Genomic DNA, 22,403 nt, shown 5'->3' with positions numbered 1-22,403 from the left:
AGTGGGGAGTCTGGTGCATCACGTGGTACACCTCAGGTGTTACATGCTTCACCCACTGTCCCTGCTATCGAGAAATCTCCCCGGGTACCGGGTGTGGTTGGGCCACCCTCTCCCCAAGGGGAGTGGCGGGTTCAGCGGCGTTCGCGGCACATGAGGCGGAGGGTCAATGTGGAGGCTGGCCGTGTGGCATCACCCGCTCTGCCTGTGAGTGGACATGTGGCCACTCCTTCAGCAAGGTCTGAGCAGGAACACGGGGGGAGGGGTTTATTAGTGATTGGGAGCTCCAATGTTAGGTGGGTGATGGAGCCCCTTAGCGAAGTAGTGGAAAGGTCAGGGAAGAAGGCCAGTGTATACTCTGTCTGCTTGCCTGGAGGTCTCATCCGAGATGTGGATGAGGCCCTGCCGGTGGTGATAGAGAGCGCTGGGTGCACCCAACTGCAAATTGTTGCTCATGTCAGTACCCATGACTCCAGCAATCTGGGTTCAGATGTCATTCTCAGTCCATACAGGCGGTTGGCGGAGTTGGTGAAGGCGGGAAGCCTTGCTTGTGGAATGGAATCTGAGCTAACTATTTGTAGTGTCATTCCCAGAACCGATTGCGGTCCTCGGTTTTGGAGCCGAGTGGAAGGCTTAAACCGGAGGCTCAGACGATTCTGCGGATATCTGGGGTGTAAATTTCTCGACTTCCGCTATCGGGTGGAGAAATATAGGGTCCCCTTAATTGGTCAGGCATGCACTACACGCAGGAAGTGACTACAAGGGTAGCAGAGTATGTGTGGGGTGCACATGTGGGTTTTTTAGGTTAGAGAATTCCCTCTCTAGGCCCGACAAGACGCCTCCTGAGATGCGACAAGGTAGCAGCAGGCAAAATGCAACAGGGAATGACAATATTAATGTGGTAATAGTAAACTGCAGGAGCTTCTACAGAAAGGTCCCAGAGCTGCTCTCATTAATAAACGGTCACAATGCCCACATAGTACTAGGCACGGAAAGTTGGCTGAAACCAGATGTAAACAGTAATGAAATTCTAAACTCAGATTGGAATCTATACCACAGACACAGGCTGGACAGTGAAGGGGGAAGCGTATTTATAGTGATAAAAAGTGCAATAGTATCGGAGTAAATTGATGGAGATCCGAAATGTGAAATAATTTGGGTAAAGCTCACGGTTAAAGCAGGCTCAAACATGGTAATTGGATGTCTCTGAAAACTACCTTGAGCAGTTAAACAAAGAACCGACTTGTGGTGATAACATATTAGACCTTCTGTTGACAAACAGACCCAAACTATTTGAAACAGTTAATGCAGAACAGGGAATCATCATAAAGCGGTTACAGCATCGGTGATTTCAGCTGTAAATAGAAATATTAAAAAATGTAGGAAGATTTTTCTGTTTAGAAAAAGTGACAAAAAGCAGATTTCAGAGTACTTGACAGGTCAACACAAAAGTTTTATCTCAAATACAGATAGTGTTGAGGATCAGTGGACAAATTTCAAAACCGTCATACAATATGCATTAGATGAGTATCTGCCAAGCGCGATCATCAGAGATGGAAAAGAGCCACCATGGTACAACAGAGTTAGAAAACTGCTACGGAAGCAAAGGGAATTTCACAGCAAACATAAACATAGCCATAGCCAAAGCCTTCCAGACAAACAAAAATTACACAAAGCAAAATATAGTGTGAGGAGGGCTATGCGAGAGGTGGTTCAACGAATTCGAAAGTAAAGTTTTATGTATCAACTTGGCAGAAAATCCTAAGAAATTATGGTCTTATGTCAAAGCGGTAGGTAGATCCAAACAAAAGGTCCAGACACACTGAGGCCAAAATGGTACTGAAACTAGACTAAAGGCCAAAATACTAAATGTCTTTTTCCAAAGCTGTTTCACAGAGGAAGACTGCACTGTAGTTCCTTCTCTAGATTGTCGCATAGATGACAAAATGGTAGATATCGAAATAGACGACACAGGGATAGAGAAACAATTAAAATCGCTCAAAAGAGGAAAGACCGGTGGACCTGATGGGATATCAGTTCGATTTTACACAGAGTACGCAAAGGAACTTGCCCCCTTCTTGCAGCGGTGTATAGTAGGTCTCTAGAAGAGCGTAGCATTCCAAAAGATTGGAAAAGGGCACAGGTCATCCCTTTTTTCAAGAAGGGACGTCCAACAGATGTGCAGAACTATAGACCTATATCTCTAATGTTGATCAGGTGTAGAATTTTGGAACACGTATTATGTTAGAGTATAATGACTTTTCTGGAGACTAGAAATCTACTCTTTGGAATCAGCATGGGTTTCGAAAAAGACGATGGTGTGAAACCCAACTCGTGCTATTCGTTGACGAGACTCAGAGGGCCATAGACGCGGGTTCACAGGTAGATGCCGTGTTTCTTGTCTTCCGTAAGGTGTTTGACACAGTTCCCCACAGGTGTTTAATGAACAAAGTAAGAGCATATGGAGTATCAGACCAATTGTGTGATTAGATTGAAGAGTTCCTAGATAACAGAACGCAGCATGTCATTCTTAATGGTAAGAAGTGTTCCAAAGTAAGAGTGATTTCAGATGTGCTGCAGGGAAGTATCCTAGGACCATTGCTATTCACAATATATATAAATGACCTTGTTGATAACATCGGAAGTTCACTGAGGCTTTTTACAGATGATGTAGATTATCAAGAGGTTGTAACAATGGAAAATTGTACTTAAATGCAGAAGGATCTGCAACGAATTGACACATGGTGCAGGGAATGGCAATTGAATCTCAATGTAGACAAGGGTAACATGCTTCGAATACATAGAAAGAAAGATCCTTTATCATTTAGCTACAATAAAGCAGGTCAGCAACTGGAAGCAGTTAATTCCATAAATTATCTGGAAGTAGGCATTAGGAGTGATTTAAAATGGAATGACCATATAAAATTGTCAGTAAAGCAGATGCCAGACTGAGATTCATTGGAAGAATCCTAAGAAAATGCAGTCCGAAAACAAAGGACGTAGGTTACAGTACACTTGTTAAACCACTGCTTGAATACTGCACACCGGTGTGGGATCTGTACCAGATAGGGTTGATAGAAGAGATAGAGTAGATCCAACGGAGAGCAGTGCGCTTCATTACACGATCATTTAGTAATCGCGAAAGCGTTATGGACATGATAGATAAACTCCAAGGGAGACGCTCAGTAGCTCGGTACAGGCTTTTGTTGAAGTTTTGAGAACATACCTTCACCGAGGAGTCAAGCAATATATTGCTCCATCCAGTGTATATCTCGTGAAGAGACCATGAGGATAAAATCAGAGTCCACACAGAGGCATACTGACAATCTTTCTTTCCACTAACAATATGCGACTGGAATAGAAGGGAGAACCGATAGAGGTACTCGAGGTACCCTCCACCACACACCGTCGGGTGGATTGCGGAGTATGAATGAAGATGTAGATGTAGATTCACACAATTTGAACATTTTTTTCTTTGGAAATTATGATATTAATATAATCAATTATTTTAATTATATTAATATAATTATTTAATTATCAATGAATAGGTTATTTAGTTCTTAAATATTTAAGTGAACTTAATATAAAGTTAATTTTATATTAACAACATAGTATAATAATTTACATTCTTGAATCTCATATATTTATTATATTGTTTAATCTGTCTATATTATTTAGTGAAAAGAAAGATTAAATAGAAAGATGTAATATAACACATTTATTGGTTTACAGATTCCACATTTATCTTTAGTTATATATAATAAAGAAGGTGTTGTGGCTATGAACTGGGGCACGTTTTTTTAAAATATGCGTATTTATTCTTCTCCTATGATATTTAATTTTTTACGCTTTGTTATTTTTTCCAAAAGTTTGATTCTTGCTTGTTTATTCACATTTTCTTTGTATTATATGTTAGTTTTGTCAAACAAAATGTTCTTTTTGCAGTAATTTGATTTGATTTGATTATTAAGTGATGTTGGACTTAGAAATTGATTTAGTATCGGCATAATTCATGCCAGCAGCCGTGGTTATACGATTGATACAAGTGAAACTTAGTGGTTAAAGCAGTTATTTATATTATTTGGGTTTAAAGTATAAATTTGTAAGGTGAAATGTTAAAATTTATTTATAGTTCTTTTTATGAATCTATGAAATTTAGGCCGGCCGAAGTTGCCGTGCGGTTAAAGGCGCTGCAGTCTGGAACCGCAAGACCGCTGCGGTCGCAGGTTCGAATCCTGCCTCGGGTATGGATGTTTGTGATGTCCTTATGTTAGTTAGGTTTAACTAGTTCTAAGTTCTAGGGGACTAATGACCTCAGCAGTTGAGTCCCATAGTGCTCAGAGCCATTTGAACCATTTTTATGAAATTTAAATAATAGACTAGGATTAGATACCCTATTATTTTAAATGTTATTTATACTTACCAGGGTACTGTTAGTTAATGTCTTCAAACCCAAAGAATTTGGTGTTATCTTATTCCGTTCAGAGGAACCTATCCCGTGATTGATAATACACGATTTGATCTACTTGTTTGTATATATCTATTATCGGAGAATCTTTTTAGAGTTACAATTATCAGGATTTATAATTATAAAATATTTCAGGTCAAGGTGAAGTGTATAGATAAGAAGAGATGGGTTACAATAGATTTTTGTTTGTAACCTATTTGATGATGAAATACTGTTGAAGGTGGATTTGATAGTAATTTGATGTATTTAAGTGATATTGGCTCTGAGCTGTGTACACATCGCCCGTCGCTCTCATTATTGATTATTCTATTGAAATTATTTTAAGGAAGTTCAATTTAGATAAGTCGTAACTTAGTAGATGCACTGGAAAGTGTATCAAGGAAGAGGTTCAAGGTATAACGTTTTAGTAAAGTATTTCACGTACACTGAAAATTTTTCTGTGCAAATCAGGATATCTTCATTATTGATTTTATTATGTTGATTTTTTTGTTTGTTTAATTATTTAGTATAAATAATTTTGTTGTTTTTTGCCTTAGTATATCTTATAGTTTTGTATTGGTAATATAAGTGTTTTATGAAATAATATTTTAAATTTTTTAAAGTAGATGTTATTTGCTGCACCTTTTTTATCAGGGTTTTAGTATTTATATTACTTGACTCGATTTGGGTTGATTTATAAATAATTTATAGTTAATGTGTCATAATTATTGCTGTTCAGTGGGCAGTTATTGCACTAAAGACTGTATGAATTTACACTTACAAAAATTCGAGATTAACCCTCTCAAAAAGAGAAACAAGCACGAAATTTAATAAATATACTATGTGCAAGACAGAAAAGGATAAACACTTAATTTACCACTCTGTAGGTGCAGTCACTATTTTTAGCATACAAACTTGCATACTCTCTCATTTTCAGTAATTCTGTATTCCACTGTATTGAGCAGTTCACTAGAACTGAGGTAAGTTTCTCTGTTCTGCAACTTTGAATAATAGTCTGTGTAGTATAATAAATAGTATAATAATCTATTGTATTCTTCTTTCATACCACACATACACTAAAGAGTCAAAGAAACTGGTACACCTGACTAATATCGTGTAGGGCACCCGTGAGCACGCAGAAGTGTCACAACATAATGTGGCATGGAATTCACTAATGTCTGAAGTAGTGCTGGAGGGAATTGATACCATGAATCCTGTCCGTAAATCCGTAAGACTAAGAGTGGTGGAGATCTTGTCTGAACAGCATGTTGCAAGGCATCTCAGATATGCTCAATAATGTTTGTGTCTGGGGAGTTTGGTGGCCAGTGAAAGTGTTTAAGCTCAGAACAGTGTTCCTGTAGCCATTCTAGATGCGTGGACTGTTGCATTGTCTTGCTGGATTTTCTCAAGTCTGTCGGAATGCACAATGGACTTGAATGGATGCAGCTGATCAGACAAGATGCTTACGTATGTGTCACCTGTCAGAATCTTACCTATACATATCAAGGATCCCATACCACTCCAACTGCACACGCCCAATACCATTACAGAGCCTCCACCAGCTTGAACAGTCCGCTGCTGACATGCAGGGTCCATGTATTCATGAGGTTGCCTTCACGTCCATCCGCTCGATACAATTTGAAGAGAGGATCGTCCAACCAGGCAATATGTTACCAGTCATCAAGGTCCAATGTCAGCATTGATGGGCTCAGGCAAGGCGTAAAGCTTTGTGTCGTGCAGTGATCAAGGGTACATGAGTGAGCCTTCGGTTCCGAAAGCCCATATCGTTGATGTTTCATTGAATGGTTTGCATGCTGACGATGGCCCAGCATTGAAATCTGCAGCTATTTGCAGAAGGGTTGCTGTTCTGTCACGTTGAATGATTCTCTTCAGTCGTCGATGGTCCTGTTCTTGCAGGATCTATTTGCGGCCACTGCGATGTCGGAGATTCGATGTTTTACCGGATTGCTGATATTGGCATTACACTCGTGAAATGGTCATATGGAGAAACACAATTTCATCGCTACTTTGATTTACTGGTATGGGGTAATAAGCTTTCACCAACACCTTATCTCTTACCTGAAAATGTGGCCTTGTAGCATTTGCATTATGATCCTTCACTCTATATTGCGCAATTTTATTTAATTCTTTTTCCATGTGTTGTGTGAATATTATTCTTGAGGTGAACTACATCACAGATAGGCTTAAATACTTTTAATAATGGTTCACCAATAAATCTCTTATTTAATACCTCTGCTGGTTGGAAAGTCCAGTATAATTCATTTAAAATAACATGGAATTCTGGTATCATTTGAGCCCAAGGGGTATGTATTTTGAGCACTACACACAAAAAAGTGCCAGTTTCTTTCATTACTTTTTGTGACAGGTTAGACTGAGGATGGAATTTAGGAACAGTAATGTCATACTTCTCCAATGTTAAAAATTCCTTACAATTGTTAGTTATAAACTGTAATATCAAGTAACTGGATACATAAAAATTCTACCCACCAAGTAGTGGCAGGAGCACACACATAAATATCAAAGAAATTTGCAAGCTTTTGGAGCTGGTGGTTCATTCTTTTGGTAGAAGGGTGAAAGGGGAAGGAAGAGGGATGAAGGATAAGGACTGGCAAAGTTCAGGAAATGGGAGAGTGTGAAAAGCCACCCAGAAATGGGGTACTTATTGATTGCAAAAAACGAGATAGATTTTATCTTGTGCATATAGCTGAGAATAAGTTGAATCCCAGTTCTCGACCTCCAAAACCCTTGAGACAACATTTTGTGGCCAAAAAACCAAGAAATTTTGGCACTTTTTTCCTGTTGTGTGTGGTTTTTTCTTTTCCCCTGTTACTTGGAAACTATGCATCCTACTGAAAATTTTACTATTACCAGAATGAAACAGTATTAAATTTAGTGTTCAATGACCAACTAAATGTCAAAATTAGTGCAGTCATTTGGCAGCAATCAGTTGTCAGAGTTAGGTTATTTTTACCAACTTGGCTAAAAAGTCAGCTCCAATGCCTGTAACTCAAAAACGGCTACTCCAAATGAAAAACTTCAAGGTATCAAAGTTGTTGTGCATGAAATTTCATGTTACGAAAGCATCTAATTTTTCAGTTTTAGGTGCAATTAAGCATTAATTTACTTCAAAGCGAAAGTAATCCCATTTTGTTGTAAGAGTTATTCAATGAAATTTCCAGTGGGAAAATGGCTCTCCAATGAGTGCATATGCATTTTCTGCACTTGCCTTCATTCACGTGTATTTCTATTCATGCATTAATTGATAAGAGTGGATTGCTAATATTAAATCCAAAGGCATAGTAATGGCAAGTATGTATAAAAATTTGTACAAATGAACAAATAAAAGGGCATGACAGTATTAAAAAAACATAACTGAAATGTCAGATATTCAAATTTCAATTCAGTCAAGATCCTTTGGGAGACTGCGGCAGATGCCGGTCCAGTATCCGATCTTCACGTTTCTTTCTGGCACCTTCACCAACTTCATCTTCATGGCGCTCAGCTTCTGGGACATTCTTGCAAGATAAGCCACAACAGTGTTTGCACGTTGAGGTGCAGTTCAGTCCAGATACGCAACATCCACATACTGCTGTGCTTCCTGTTATGCATGTGCAGGAAACAATCTTCAGTAGTGGGTGTGGTGATGCATCTTTGATCATCACGGGAAACAAGCCTGATAAGTTGTTGTTCCTGCCCCACTGGCATGGATCAGTTTTCTTCCCCAGCCAAGATTGCACTTGATGGTAGGATTGCAAGGAATGCCACCTTGCTGCATCCAATGATGGCAGTAACCTTTCAGGTTTGAAAGATTATCACAGGGAAGACTTTCTTAAAAGCTCATACTTGGAGTTCCCTTGCAGTGCTAACATCAGGTGTTCTCTTGCCTGTGCTATTATGTCTTGAGAGGTTAAGGGTTTAAAAAATTCAGCCCCTTGCATTTTGAGGTGTGACTGTTGCTCTGTAAGGTTTAGTAACTACCTTTTTCTGTGGACTAAAAGAGAGAGAGGATGTATCACTGCCTGTGAAGGCATCATTGAAAGGGGCAAATGCAGGATGTCCCATGCACCCTCCCACCACCACCTACTCCAGTCATGTAACCCGGAAGGCGTACACCATCAAAGGCAGAGCCACGTGTGAAAGCACCCACGTGATTTACCAACTGACCTGCCTACACTGTGAAGCCTTCTATGTGGGAATGACCAGCAACAAACTGTCCATTCGCATGAATGGACACAGGCAGACAGTGTTTGTTGGTAATGAGGATCACCCTGTGGCTAAACATGCCTCGGTGCACGGCCAGCACATCTTGGCACAGTGTTACACCGTCCGGGTTATCTGGATACTTCCCACTAACACCAACCTGTCAGAACTCCGGAGATGGGAACTTGCCCTTCAGCATATCCTCTCTTCTCGTTATCCGCCAGGCCTCAATCTCCGCTAATTTCAATTTGCCGCCGCTCATACCTCACCTGTCTTTCAACAAGATCTTTGCCTCTGTGCTTCCGCCTCGACTGACATCTCTGCCCAAACTCTTTGCCTTTACAAATGTCTGCTTGTGTCTGTGTATATGCGGATGTGTGTGCGTGCGAGTGTATACCCGTCCTTTTTTCCCCCTAAGGTAAGTCTTTCCGCTCCCGGGATTGGAATGACTGCTTACCCTCTCCCTTAAAACCCACATCCTTTCGTCTTTCCCTCTCCTTCTCTCTTTCCTGACGAAGCAGCCGTTGGTTGCGAAAGCTAGAATTTTATGTGTGTATCGACCTGCCAGCGCTTTTGTTTGGAAAGTCTCATCATCTTTCTTCTTAGAGATATATATCCCCTCCCCAAGTGCTTAACACTGAATTGCAGAGTATTCATGTAGTTGTAGGTTCAGATATGTAATGATGTTAACAGCTGGAAATCTTTAGGTAACTAGCCACAACTTTTCAACAAATGGCATTACAGACCAAAAACAAATAATAAAAACACATCCCTAAAAAAAATTAGAATTTGTATATTTTTAGAAAGAAAATTCTTTGTAATACATGGCTCTATCAGGAAATCTTAACAGCAGATTTCATTGCTAGAATGGTTAATATACAACTGGTGTAAGGTGCTTTGTAGCTGTCATTTTGTTAAAAAAAAAGGGGGAGGGGGGGCTAATTTGACTGACATTCAAAAATAAAATATTTGCATTACAAATCCATACACTGATTAAAGGAAACAAATGAATACATGTAGTTTCAGTCACTCCAGTCAAAGAGATCACACACTTTAATGACATTATGATAAATACACATTCAGCTTAACAGTCTATCATCCTTAATAAAGTATTAGAAATATTTCCCTTTACAGTTTTAAATAGCCACCCACTCAATCACAATCACCTGGAGAACGGCAAATGGACATTTACTTGACTTACATGCACTCTTTAAATCACACGTTTTGACAAGCTGGTCATTTTAAACTCCACAACCCCTCACAGTTCAGTCAGTAGTTGTACTTCCACTTAGGAAGGCAGCAGTTTCTGTAAATGACCACCAGTTGTGTAACTGCTGCAAATCACTGGTGCCCATTTATCATACACTATATTCCTGCATGCTGAGTTTCCTTCCCATAGACATGCGACGATGTGTACTCCGATGGGAAGCTGAAAGTGTGGTTGCCAATAGCTGATACACTAGGCAACAGACCAGCATTTGGAATTATATTCCATGATAACGTCAAAGTTACATTCTTGTTTCCCCTGCAAGAAATGAACAAAATCATTCTGGGAAGAATTTCTCATGGACGTGTATATGAAAATTTAAAATAAGACATTCTGACATCACAAAAATTCATATACACTCTCAGTCCTCAAAAACACAAACATCAATACATATCCATAGCAATACAAAGCAGATAATCAAGTTCTAAGTATTTCATAAACAATTTTTTTCACCTGCAATAACAGGAAGTAAAATGAAGCTGCAGGAATCAGACAATATATGAGAAGATCCTTCACTTTTGATTACACTTAACAAACAAAATTAGTAAACACAAATCACAGTTTCTCATCTCTCAACTAAAGTTATATTGGCCTGATATTTGTGAAAACTGAAAGTCAGTAATGGTGAATACTGAACTGATAACTCTTTAAATTGCAGATGATACTTCACAGACAACTTACCTTAGTCCATTTCCATCATCTGAGAAATAGTATTTCAGATTCATATTTTTAAAATCCAAATTAGCATTCTCACCTCGTAGAATGATTTTGTCCCAGAGAACAACCTACAAAAAAGACCACATACATAGGTAGAATTTAATTTAATGAAGCAAAAAATAGAAAAGGAATTTTTACCTGAGAGAGAGAGAGAGAGAGAAATCTATGGACAGCAGAAATTACGCTTTTCGGAATAGTTAACGGATACACATATACAGAAGGAAAAAAATACAGAAATATGGACAAAATTACACATAGGAGATTGTATACAGGACTATGGAGCAAAATAAATAAGTTAAATAAAATCCACCAAATTCATATTCTGTAAAATATACAGGATGTTACAAAAATGTACGGCCAAACTTTCAGGAAACATTCCTCACACACAAATAAAGAAAAGACGTTATGTGGACATGTGTCCGGAAATGCTTTATTTCCATGTTAGAGCTCATTTTAGTTTCTTCAGTATGTACTGTACTTCTTTGATTCACCGCCAGTTGGCCCAATTGAAGGAAGGTAATGTTGACTTAGGTGCTTGTGTTGACATGCGGACTCATTGCTCTACAGTACTAGCATCAAACACATCAGTACGTAGCATCAACAGGTTAGTGTTCATCACTAACATGGTTTTGCAGTCAGTCCAATGTTTACAAATGTGGAGTTGGCAGATGCCCATTTGATGTATGGATTAGGACGGGGCAATAGCCGTGGCTTGGCTAAATGAAGGTGTCCCGACAGGAAGACGTTCGAAGCAATTGATTGGTGTCTTAGGGAGCACGGAACATTCCAGTCTATGACTCGCGACTGGGGAAGACCTAGAACGACGAGGACACCTGCAATGGACGAGGCAATTCTTCGTGCAGTTGACGATAACTCTTGTCAGCGTCAGAGAAGTTGCTGCTGTACAAGGTAACTTTGACCACGTCACTGTATGGAGAGTGCTACAGGAGAACCAGTTCTAACATGTACAGCGTGCGCAGGCACTATCAGCAGCTGATTGGCCTCCACGGGTACACTTCTGCGAATGGTTCATTCAACAATGTGTCAATCCTCATTTCAGTGCAAATTATCTCTTTACGGCTGAGGCTTCATTCCAATGTGATCAAATTGTAAATTTTCACAATCAACATGTGTGGGCTGACGAGAATCCGCACGCAATTGTGCAATCACGTCATCATCACTGATTTTCTGTGAACGTTCGGGCAGGCATTGTTGGTGATGTCTTGATTGGGCCCCATGTTCTTCCACCTACGCTCAATGGAACACGTTATCATGATTTCATACGGGATACCTGTGCTGCTAGATCATGTGCATTTACAAGTACGACACTACATGTGGTTCATGCACGATGGAGCTCCTGCACATTTCAGTCAAAGCGTTCGTGCGCTTCTCAACAACAGATTCGGTGACCGATGGATTTGTAGAAGTGGACCAATTCCATGGCCTCCACACTCTCCTGACCTCAACCCTCTTGACTCATTTATGGGGGCATTTGAAAGCTCTCGTCTATGCAACCCCGGTACCAAATGTAGAGACTCTTCGTGCTTGTATTGTAGACGGCTGTGATACAATATGCCATTCTCCAGGGCTGCATCAGCGCATCAGGGATTCCATGCGACGGAGGGTGGATGCATGTATCCTCGCTAACGGAGGACATTTTGAAGATTTCCTGTAACAGTGTTTGAAGTCACACTGGTACGTTCTGTTGCTGTGTGTTTCCATTCCATGATTAATGTGATTTGAAGAGAAGTAATAAAATGAGCTCTAACATGGAAAGTAAGTGTTTCCAGACACGTGTCCACATAACATATTTTCTTTCTTTGTGTGTGAGGAATGTTTCCTGAAAGTTTGGCCGTACCTTTTTGTAACACCCTGTATACACAAATCAGCCACGAAAACAGATCATTGGGATGAACAAGTGAAAGATGGATACATCAACACTATAATATGTAGATTCTACAAGTGGAACCCTGCTTTTACACTTTTCATGGGACTTGAAAGAAAACTGTAAAATGCAGGAAAATATAAAATGTGGGAAATAATGTTTTAAGCTGTAAAAGTTACATACAGGATACCCCCTCGTACTTTATGTATGATATATGTACATAACAGGCATCAAAAGACTTGTCAGGGACTTGTTTATTATCTAATGAAGGTTTATTATCTAATTAAAACTGCTGATTTAACGGGTACTGATAACTGTCTGGGAAGTAGGAACATATGAGATTGAGTCAAATGTCATAATCTATGTTTTTGAAAGCCTGCAGCTGTCAGTCATTATTTAAATAATGAAATACTGCACTAGTTACGTATTTTTTCATGCTTAGAATGACATGTTTCGAGACTTTTTCCTCGTTGTCAAGTGCAAATATGTACATAAGTATTTTGTGTGTTGTTTGAAAGTGTGTGATTCTGTGTCTCTTGCACTGTAGTCATCTTTTTGAGGTTATCAGGTTTTGTACCTTATCAGTTATGTAAAAACACACACACACACACACACACACACACACACACACACACACACACACACACACAAGCGCGCGCGCGAAACTCGATTTGTTCAGCAGGAATAAAATACATAACTGGTGCTGCGTTTAAACTAAAAACATTTGAGCAACGCGAAGTGAATGACAGTGTCGACTAGAGCTCGAAATGCCATATGCCGAAACGACGCTAAATGCGGTTTGACAAAGATGTCACAACAACCAAGAAACTGTGTTTGCTCAGCAGACACAGTTTGGAAAGGGTTGTGATTGGTCATAATATCTTCATTCGAACAAACCTGGTCACTCCCATCAGCCACCATGCCTAGTAGAGCTTGGCAGTGGCAGGAGATACGGCATGAATTGTTCAAACTTCTATGTGCTTACCAGTTCAGTACGTGTAAAGAGACTACTTCATAGTCAGGCAGGACAAACTGTTAATAACATCACTAAATTTATGTCGGAAGACACAGAGTAATTTATAACTTCCCTGCTGCATGGTGACCGCTCACATCACAAATCTCAATATTACCATTATCCTCTCACTTACCTAGCTATCTGCACATGAATGGACTATGTTTTACTGAAAGTAATCTAGTGGAAGGGTTTCCATTTTGATATTTGCATCATATGTAGCACTGTCAGCTGCAGAGTTAAAAATGTAAGGTTTTCTGCATGTTTTTTTTTTCTCTTTCTTTTAATGATTTCAGAGAGCATTTCAGTGTCAATCAGTGCCTTAGGTAATCATATTTGGCACTTCTCGATTCTTCTATGGAACAGTCTTTCATTCCTTTAACAAATCAGAAAGGTAAGAAATTCTCTTGAAATTCCAAGTTGGTCTAGACACTCAGTAACAATTGATATTCAATGAAATGTGAGTGATTGAAGAAGACAGTGAAGTCTCAAAAGGGCTTCAACTAGCATGAGAGAGGTACAACGCTAGTAAGTCAAAATTTATATCCAACATTGTTAGCAATCACTAAAGAGGCCTGTCCCAAGATGATTTCAGAGACTGAATGACAGTCACATGTCTAGCACTCCCTGAAAGATGCTTGGCCAACAAGTAGGATACAAGAGAACGAGCAACAGAATAACGTGCACTTACTTTATTGCCAGCAGATCTATCAACACAGTAGACTTGTATAATATAGATCAAGTAATTGCAGCCTGATACGCTGGAGTATTCCTTCTAAGGTTTTCCAAAAAATATCTGAGAAGGCATCTTGTTACATAACAACAATATGTTTGCTCATTTGCTCCACAATCAGAGACTAAACCATTTCTTACAAAGCTGTGAATCACCTTGCAGCCTGCATGTGACAAAACAATTTCTACTTTTGGTTGGTTGGTTTATTGCAGGGAGAGGGAACGTGACCAAATAACGAGGTCATCAGCACTTTGATCCAGGAATGGTGCATCTGGAAGCAAAGGTGCCCACTAAGATGTTTTTTTCTGATCCAATCAGATCAGATGGTTGGTTGATTTGGGGAAGAGTACCAAACAGCAAAGTCATCAGTCCCATCGGATTAGGGAAGGATGGGGAAGCAATTCAGCTGTGCCTTTTCAAAGGAACCATCCCAGCATTTGCCTGGAGCGGTTTAGGGAAATCACACAAAACCTAAACCAGAATGGCTGGATGTGGGTTTGAACCATCATCCTCCCAAATGCAAGACCAGTGTGCTAACCACTGCGCCACCTCGCTCAACGGTCTAATCAGGAGATTCATAACAGTAAATGCGAAAAGGCAAAAAAGAAATGTATCTCTCTTGGACTGTCAATAATAAAAGCAAGATGAAGGAGATAGGGAAGTCAGCAGGTGGGAGTCCTGCTTGCGACAGGAAATGTCCCACCCTTGATCCATTACAGTCAAGACTGCCCACTATTCAGTAAAGTGCGATACCCAGAACACAAAATTTGGTGCGGCAGAAAGGAGGCAAAGAGTTTCTAAAAGTGATTAAACAGTAAAAGATGGATGATAGAGTAGTCTGGCCAAGGAATTAGGGTTGGGGATTCTCCAGACCTAACATACAGAGGGAGATGCCCCATCCCCAACCACCCTGGCCCTGCTCCGGCGGTAGATTAAAACTTATAACTGAGAAGAAAAACCACTTTCATGGAGAAAAAAGAATTAGTTCAGCCATCCACAAATTGTCCACCAAGATTAGAGGCAATGACTCCAGAAGTTGATACTTAGCGCAGATGGCCAAAAGGAGGGGGCATTCCACGAAGATGAGATACTGCCTCTAGGGCTCCACAACTCCAAAGTACGGGTAACTCATTACACAAAAGAAAGCTATGAGTTAACCTGGTATGACCAATGTGGAGATGATATAGGACTGGGGATTCCTTCTAGGATAAGCAGAAGGAAGAGCACATTGCAGTAGTCTCCTTCATCGTGCGGAGTTTATTAAATGGTGCAGTAGCACTCCAGATGTCATTCCATTTCCGAGTGAATAGAGGTCTCACGTACACCTGCAAATCCACACCTGGGGTCGACAAAGCGAACGTGGAGTGAGTAAATGCTCCTCTAGCCAAACAGTCAACCAAGGGTATATCTACATGGCCTCAGATCCACAGAAAGACAACTGAGCAGGTAGCACAATAAAGGTCAGCGGGCACGTCACGAATAGTGGAGACCAAAGGGTGGCAATAGCAATGGTCAATAGCCTAGTGAGTTTGCTCATTGAGTCAGTACGTATTAAGACATGGTCATCTGTCAACAGCTGTCACCTCTGCCATATACACACTACATGTTCCCAGCAACAAATGGCATTCCATACTGACAGCAGATGTAAAAGCACATCTCGTCTGATCCACAGTTTTAGAGCTCTCGGTGTAAAAGATGATAGCACTCAGGAGCTCTTGGAGAACTGGACGTAACAGATGCCGAAAGGTCACATAGGTGGCCGAGACATTAGGACCTTGGAAGAGATTGGTCCTAATCTGTACAAGAAAACAAACACAGGGAGCACAATCCTGGGAGGGGAGATGGAGATCCTGGCAAAGGGAAGTGTGGTGCATTCCAACTGGTAAAGAGAATAGGATATGTGGTCAAATGGCAATTGCATAGGTGACCAATAGCTGGTTCCATCAAATCTGAAGGGGAAGAGCCCCGCTTCGGTAAGGAGAGTGTGTATAGGACTAGTCCAAGAGGCACCAGTGGCCAAATGTATGCCACAATGGTGGACTGTGTCTAACAGTTTTAAAGTTGAAACCTGGTAACCATAGTCCAGTCGGGACAAAACCAGGGCCCAGTAAATATGGATAAGAATAGCACAATACACACCCCAAGACGTGTGGGCAACGAAGAGGAGAGCATTAAGCTTCCACTTGCAGCTAATCTCTCACTGACGAATATGTGGCAACCAAGTCAGCTTTTTATCAGAAACGTGGGCCAAGAAATGGGACTGTGCTACATGGTCCCCAGATGGTCTCTTGGGGCTGGCGTTTAGTGGAGGCTACAGAATGGGAGTTGTACCAAATGCAGAACTCATCAACATACAATGCAGGAGTGACCAGCAGCCCAACAGGTCCAAGAGAAAACCATCTCACACAGCTTGGTATTGAGTGTCACTTTTTCTCATTGCCATTAATGGGATATTGGTATACAGGGTGATTATAATTAAAACTTTTTTCTGAAGAAATAACACCACTGATCAGAATGACATCAAATTGCAACAGAATATTATTGGAGAAGGGGGGAAATGTATGGCAGAAGAACAATAAATTGTTATAAAATGTAGCAATAGATAGTGCTGGAAGTGTCATTATTTAATAGTGGTCGACTACAAATGACTCATACAACAATGCCTAAGGTGTACGTTTGATGTTAAACAAACTGTACTACTCAATGTGCATGGGTGTACAGTTGTGATACTGTTAGTTACGTAAGCCCATCCACCACAGCAAGGTCATATCACATCAGATGGGAAAAATCAGTTTTTAATTATCCTGAGGCCAAAAACTGCATAAAAAGAATCAATCAAAATCAAATCTGATTATTCATTTCTGTGTGAGTGGCGCAAAAAGAGTTCAATCTGCTGTCCACCATTTTCTGTAACAAGTTGAAATTGAGAAACAGCGTGTTCCACAGCTGATCAAAGTGTTTCTGGGTCACGTTCAGAATGTGTTGCACAATGCTTACCTTTAATGTAGTAAGTCTGCAATCGAACACTGAACACAACATCTTTCAGATAGCCCAACAGCCAGAAGTTACACGGCTTAAGGTCAGGTGATCGGAATGGCCAGGCTGTAGGGAAATGGCAGCTGAAAATACCAGCATTTCTGAAAACCTGTCTCTTCGAAAAAATGTGGCCCTATGATAAATGATGCTGTAAACCTGCACCACACAGTGACCTTTTCAGAATGAAGTGGTACTGGTTGATTTGCGTGTGGATTTTCGATTAACCATATTTGACAATTCTGTGTATTGACATCCTGTCAGATGGAAGTGGGCTTTGTCTGTCCACAAAATCTTCCGCAGCCAATCATTGTCCAGTTCCATGTGGGCTAAAGCAAAGGTATCTCTTGCTAGCAGGTCAACATGAAATAACTCGTGCACATGGGTAATTTTGAATGGTTAGCAAAGAAGAATGTTTCGAAGGCTTTTACGCACCTTGCTACCGCTTATGTCCAATGTTTGGGCAACTCTCCGCGCACTACACTTTGCACACCACCACTCGTCTCCTCCAGCATTGCTGTGGCCACTGCTTCCACTGACGTCTAATCAATTCGTTTCTTCGCTCTTCCAGGTTACACCCAAAAGAACCAGTCTTTTCAAATTTCCAAATCATTTTCTCCATTCATCGGACCATTGCCTTTTTTCAAATCCTTCAGTGCCCAGAACTTCTGCAGAGCGACATGTGCACAGTCAACATTCTTGTAATACGGCTTTACAAGCAGGGCGTGACCCTGCATTGAGACAGTCATGGCAAACGTCGCAGACACAAAAGGAGTATAAGCTGTGTACTCAGCGTGTTTATACCAACTTTAATAGGTGATCCACATGACAGGCGTTTTCATTTACATATTCCGACATATGCAGCACCATCTATTGATCAATTTTCACTTTTTTTTCTTCTGCCATACATTTTCCTCCTCCTCCAATAATATTCCATTGCAATTTGACGTAATTCTGACCAGTGGTGTTCTTTCTACAACATTTTGAAAGTTTAATTATAATCTCACTGTATGTTAGGAGTGAGTCCGTCCACCTTGACCCCACCAAAACCTGATGACTGGACACAGTGACCAAGCTGTCGGCTGATGTTATTGGATGACCACTGGCACGTGTTATTGGTGCCTCTGAACACATCCTAGCTTGTTAAACAATTAATTTCAGTTAGTAATATTCTCTTTTCAGTAGTTAATGATGTATGAAAATACCAGAGGGAGGAGGATAGTAAGCTAGACACTAGGCTTAATGTTTTGACAGCAATTTATTCATAATGCTAATGCTTGACACCTCCCATACACTGGGCTTCTCTAATAAAAAAAAGTTCCATTTATGCAGTGTTCCTGCCCCCACCTATCCCTAAAAGAAAATGTCCTAATGTAAAGGCTGTTGACAAGTACAAAAATTTTATCAACACAGATATTAGGAATATAGCAACCAAAATGGACTACAGCAAAATGCAAGGCAAAATGTCAATATGTTCTGCCAATGTCAACGGGAAATTGAGAGACATTATTGATGCACTCAGGCTGCCTCGATGGACAGAGATAGTGGACACGAAAGCCTTTTGGCCAAAAGCTCACAGTATTAGCAGTCTTTTGTTGTGCCTGTGTGCGACTCAATATCTCTATGTGGTGAGTAGTAATCTATCCTTTTCATAATGTTGTTGTGAAGTAATGTAGATTTGTTATAATTCTATTTGATGGTCACTTACAAATTTGTGAAAGTGCCTGCTTAGGTTTGCGTATTTGGAAAGTATTGTCCGTAAGCAATACATCATCTTAAGCCACTTGATGAGGCTTCAACAGTATGGTTGTTCAGGGTGCTTCATTGTCGTATGCAGGCAGCTATTCTGGAACTCGATGTTGCACTGATGATGTTTTAATATTTGGGAAAAGTAGAAATCCTTCGTGAGTATATGCTGCGCCACCGAGGGGGCCCCAGCCCTCGCAATGCTACTTCCCTCTCCATACTGGAAGTCTGTCCTTTTACTTTTCTTTTTTCTTCTCTGCCATTCCATTGGGTGGTCTTCTTGGTACTGATTGTGCTTGGATTTGGTTGGTGATTCTGAGCAATTGTTTTCTTCCCTTCCACATTCTGCAACTTTTAATTGTTAACTGTATGGTCCCTTTGTTGGATCTGACTTTCTGCTCCCATTAAAAATTTTGCAGAACTGAGGATTGTGCAGGGTAGGTTGCCCAGTGTGGCACTCACTGGGGTGACAAGTCGTGGGATGGTGATATGCACATAAACAAATGGCCGCAACATCGAATACACAAGTTATAAAAAGGCAGCGTATTGGCAGAGCTGTCATTTGTACTCACGTGATTCGTGTGGAAAGTTGTCAGATGTGATTATGGCTGCATGACTGAAACAGACTTTGACCATGGAATGGCAGTTGGAGCTATAGCATGGAACATTCCATTTCAGTAAATACTAGCGAATTCAGTATTCAGAGATCCATAGTGTCAAGACTGTGCTGGGAATACCAAATTTCAGGCATTACCTCACACCATGGTCAAGGCAGTGGCCGACTGTCTTCTCTTAATGACTGAGAACAGCTGCGTTTGTTTAGAGTTGTCAGTGCTAACACACAAGCAACACTGCGTGAAATGACCAGAGACATCAATGTGGGACGTACATGACATCAATGTGGGACGTATGACGAACATATCCATTAGGACAGTGTGGCAAAATTTGGTGTTAATGGGCTATGGCAGCACACATCTGGTTTCGAGTGCCTTTGCTGATGACACAACACACCTGCAGCATCTCTCCTGGGCTCATGATCTCAGTTAGACCCTAGAAATCTGACTGGAAAATTGTGGCCTGGTCAAAGGAGTCCCCAATTTCAGTTGGTATGATAGAGTTTGAATGTGATGCAGACCTCATGAAGCCATGGACATAAACTATCAACAAGGCAATGTGCAAGCTGCTGGTGGTGGTGGCTCCTTAATAGTGTGGACTATACTTACATGGTATGGATGGGTCTTGTGGTCGAACTGAACTGATAATTGACTGGAAATGGTTATGTTCAGCTACTTAGAAACAATTTGCAGCCATTCATGGGCTTCATGTTCCCGAACAACAAGATTTTTTTATGGATAACAATGCGCCTGTAGCACACACTGTACACTCTTCCCACAGTTACTGAAACGACCAGACAAGTTTTACAAATATACAAGACGAAGAGAGAAATGTTCTATTACATACTCAAGATGACTTATGGTGACAGTGAAATTACAATGAAATCCAGACCTTTAGCTGCTTACAAGGATTGAAAAATATCAATGGGGACAGTTGAAAATGTGTGCCCCGACTGGGACTTGAACCCGGAATCTCCTGCTTACATGGTAGACGCTCTATCCGACTGAGCAACTGAGGACACAGAGGATGGTGCGACCGAAGCGACTTATCTCTGGCATGCTCCCTGTGAGACCCATACTTCCAACTTACTGTCCACACACTACATTTGTAGTGCCCCTGCCCACTATACTGAGCAACTGAGGACACAGAGGATGGTGCGACCGCAGCGAGTTATCTCTGGCATGCTCCCTGTGAGACCCATACTTCCAACTTACTGTCCACACACTACATTTGTAGTGCCCCTGCCCACTATACTCATTACTCACAGCAGTCAATCTACCGATTCCCGAAAGAGTTCGGACATGTCTGAAAGAACAGATACCATCATCATATAGATAAGGCTTACTGGCCAATGATCTTTTTCAGTGCAGATGCACTTACATTGCCCAAACTCTTACAGGAATCGGTAGATTGACTGCCGTGAGTAATGAGTATACTGGGCAGGGGCACTGCAAATGTAGTGTGTAGACAGTAAGTTTGAAGCATGGGTCTCACGGGGAGCATGCCAGAGATAAGTCCCAGCAGTTGCACTACCCTTTGTGTCCTCGGTTGGTTGGTGTTGAAGGGACCATACAGCAGGGTTATCAGTCCCTTGTTTCAAAGGTGGCCCATTGGGACGGATTTACATCTCAGAAGAGTCACAACGATACAAAGCAAAGAGCTGAAAAACGTAAAAGTGCAGTCGTGTTGTCAATGGTGAAAACAAAAGGAGGGAATTCAGCAAGTGGACAACCCCAAGGCCATGCCAGAGGCAGGAAATATCCCACCTCTGATGCAGTACAGGCAAGACCACCTGCTATTCAAAAGTGTTAAACTGCTAGAAATTAAAAGTGTGTACTCTAAAAGGAAACTACCCAAATCCAGAAAGCGATAAAAACAGAGTAAAAGAGAGAGAAAAGAGGATCTTGGCCAGGGAGGGGAGTCAGGACTCTCCAAACACAGCTTACAGTGGGAGATTAAAAACCACTTTCATGGAGGAGACTGAGAACCAGTTCAACCATCCGGGAATCGTCTGCCAACATTGAAGGTAAAGTGCAGGGAAGTCTGTACTTAGTATGCAGAGCCAAAAGAAGAAGGCATTCCACCAAAATGTGGGCTACTGACTGGAAGGCTCCACAACCACAAAGTGGGGGTGGCTCATTACGCAAAATAAAACCATGGGTCAGCCTGGTATGGCCAATGCAGAGACAACACAGGGTGGTCAAGTCCTTTTGGGAGAAGCGGAAGGAAGAATGCCACAGGACAGTTATCACCTTAATCGCATGAAGTTTATTAGACAGGGAGGTAGCCTCCCAAGAGTTGGCCCTGACTGTGTGAAGTGGGATTTGATATGAAGCGGTAAATCCGCCACAGGAAGGGTGACAGAAGGGGGTTAAGTGACTGCTCCCCCAGCCAAATGATCAGCAAGCACATTACCTAGTATACCCACATGGCCATGGATGCAAAGGAAGTCAACGGAACGATCAGCGAGACTGTCACGGATGGCCGAGACCAAGGGATGGTGGGAAAAACAACAGTCAATAGCCTGAAGGCCACTCATTGAGTCCATACATAACAAAATGGAGTTGAGTTAGGACTGTTCAATAAAGATAAAGGCCTGGGAAATTGCCATCAACTCCGCAGTAAACACACCACATGCAGTTGGCAGGAGATGATTTTCCATGCCAACAGAGAATGGGAAGGCATATCTCACACGATCAGCAGATTTAGAACCATTGATGCAAAAAACAA

At 41.1% G+C, this 22,403-nt stretch overlaps 1 protein-coding gene across 1 annotated transcript in view; it reads right to left on the bottom strand.

The window, feature by feature from the left end:
• Positions 1–9,685: 9,685 nt before the first annotated feature.
• Positions 9,686–22,403, bottom strand: part of LOC126094625 (signal peptidase complex subunit 3) — a 69,342-nt gene continuing 56,624 nt past the window's right edge. The window contains exons 4-5 of the mRNA XM_049909107.1: positions 10,614–10,717; positions 9,686–10,190 (exon numbers count right to left, since the gene is read on the bottom strand). Coding sequence (XP_049765064.1) covers positions 10,031–10,190; positions 10,614–10,717 — 264 coding nt within the window. The 3' untranslated portion in view covers positions 9,686–10,030. The remainder of the gene's footprint in view (positions 10,191–10,613; positions 10,718–22,403) is intronic.

Source organism: Schistocerca cancellata, chromosome 8 (genome assembly GCF_023864275.1).
Source record: "Schistocerca cancellata isolate TAMUIC-IGC-003103 chromosome 8, iqSchCanc2.1, whole genome shotgun sequence".
In the NCBI taxonomy this organism is placed as follows: Eukaryota; Metazoa; Arthropoda; class Insecta; order Orthoptera; family Acrididae; genus Schistocerca; species Schistocerca cancellata.
This window is presented reverse-complemented; position numbering and strand designations above follow the sequence as displayed.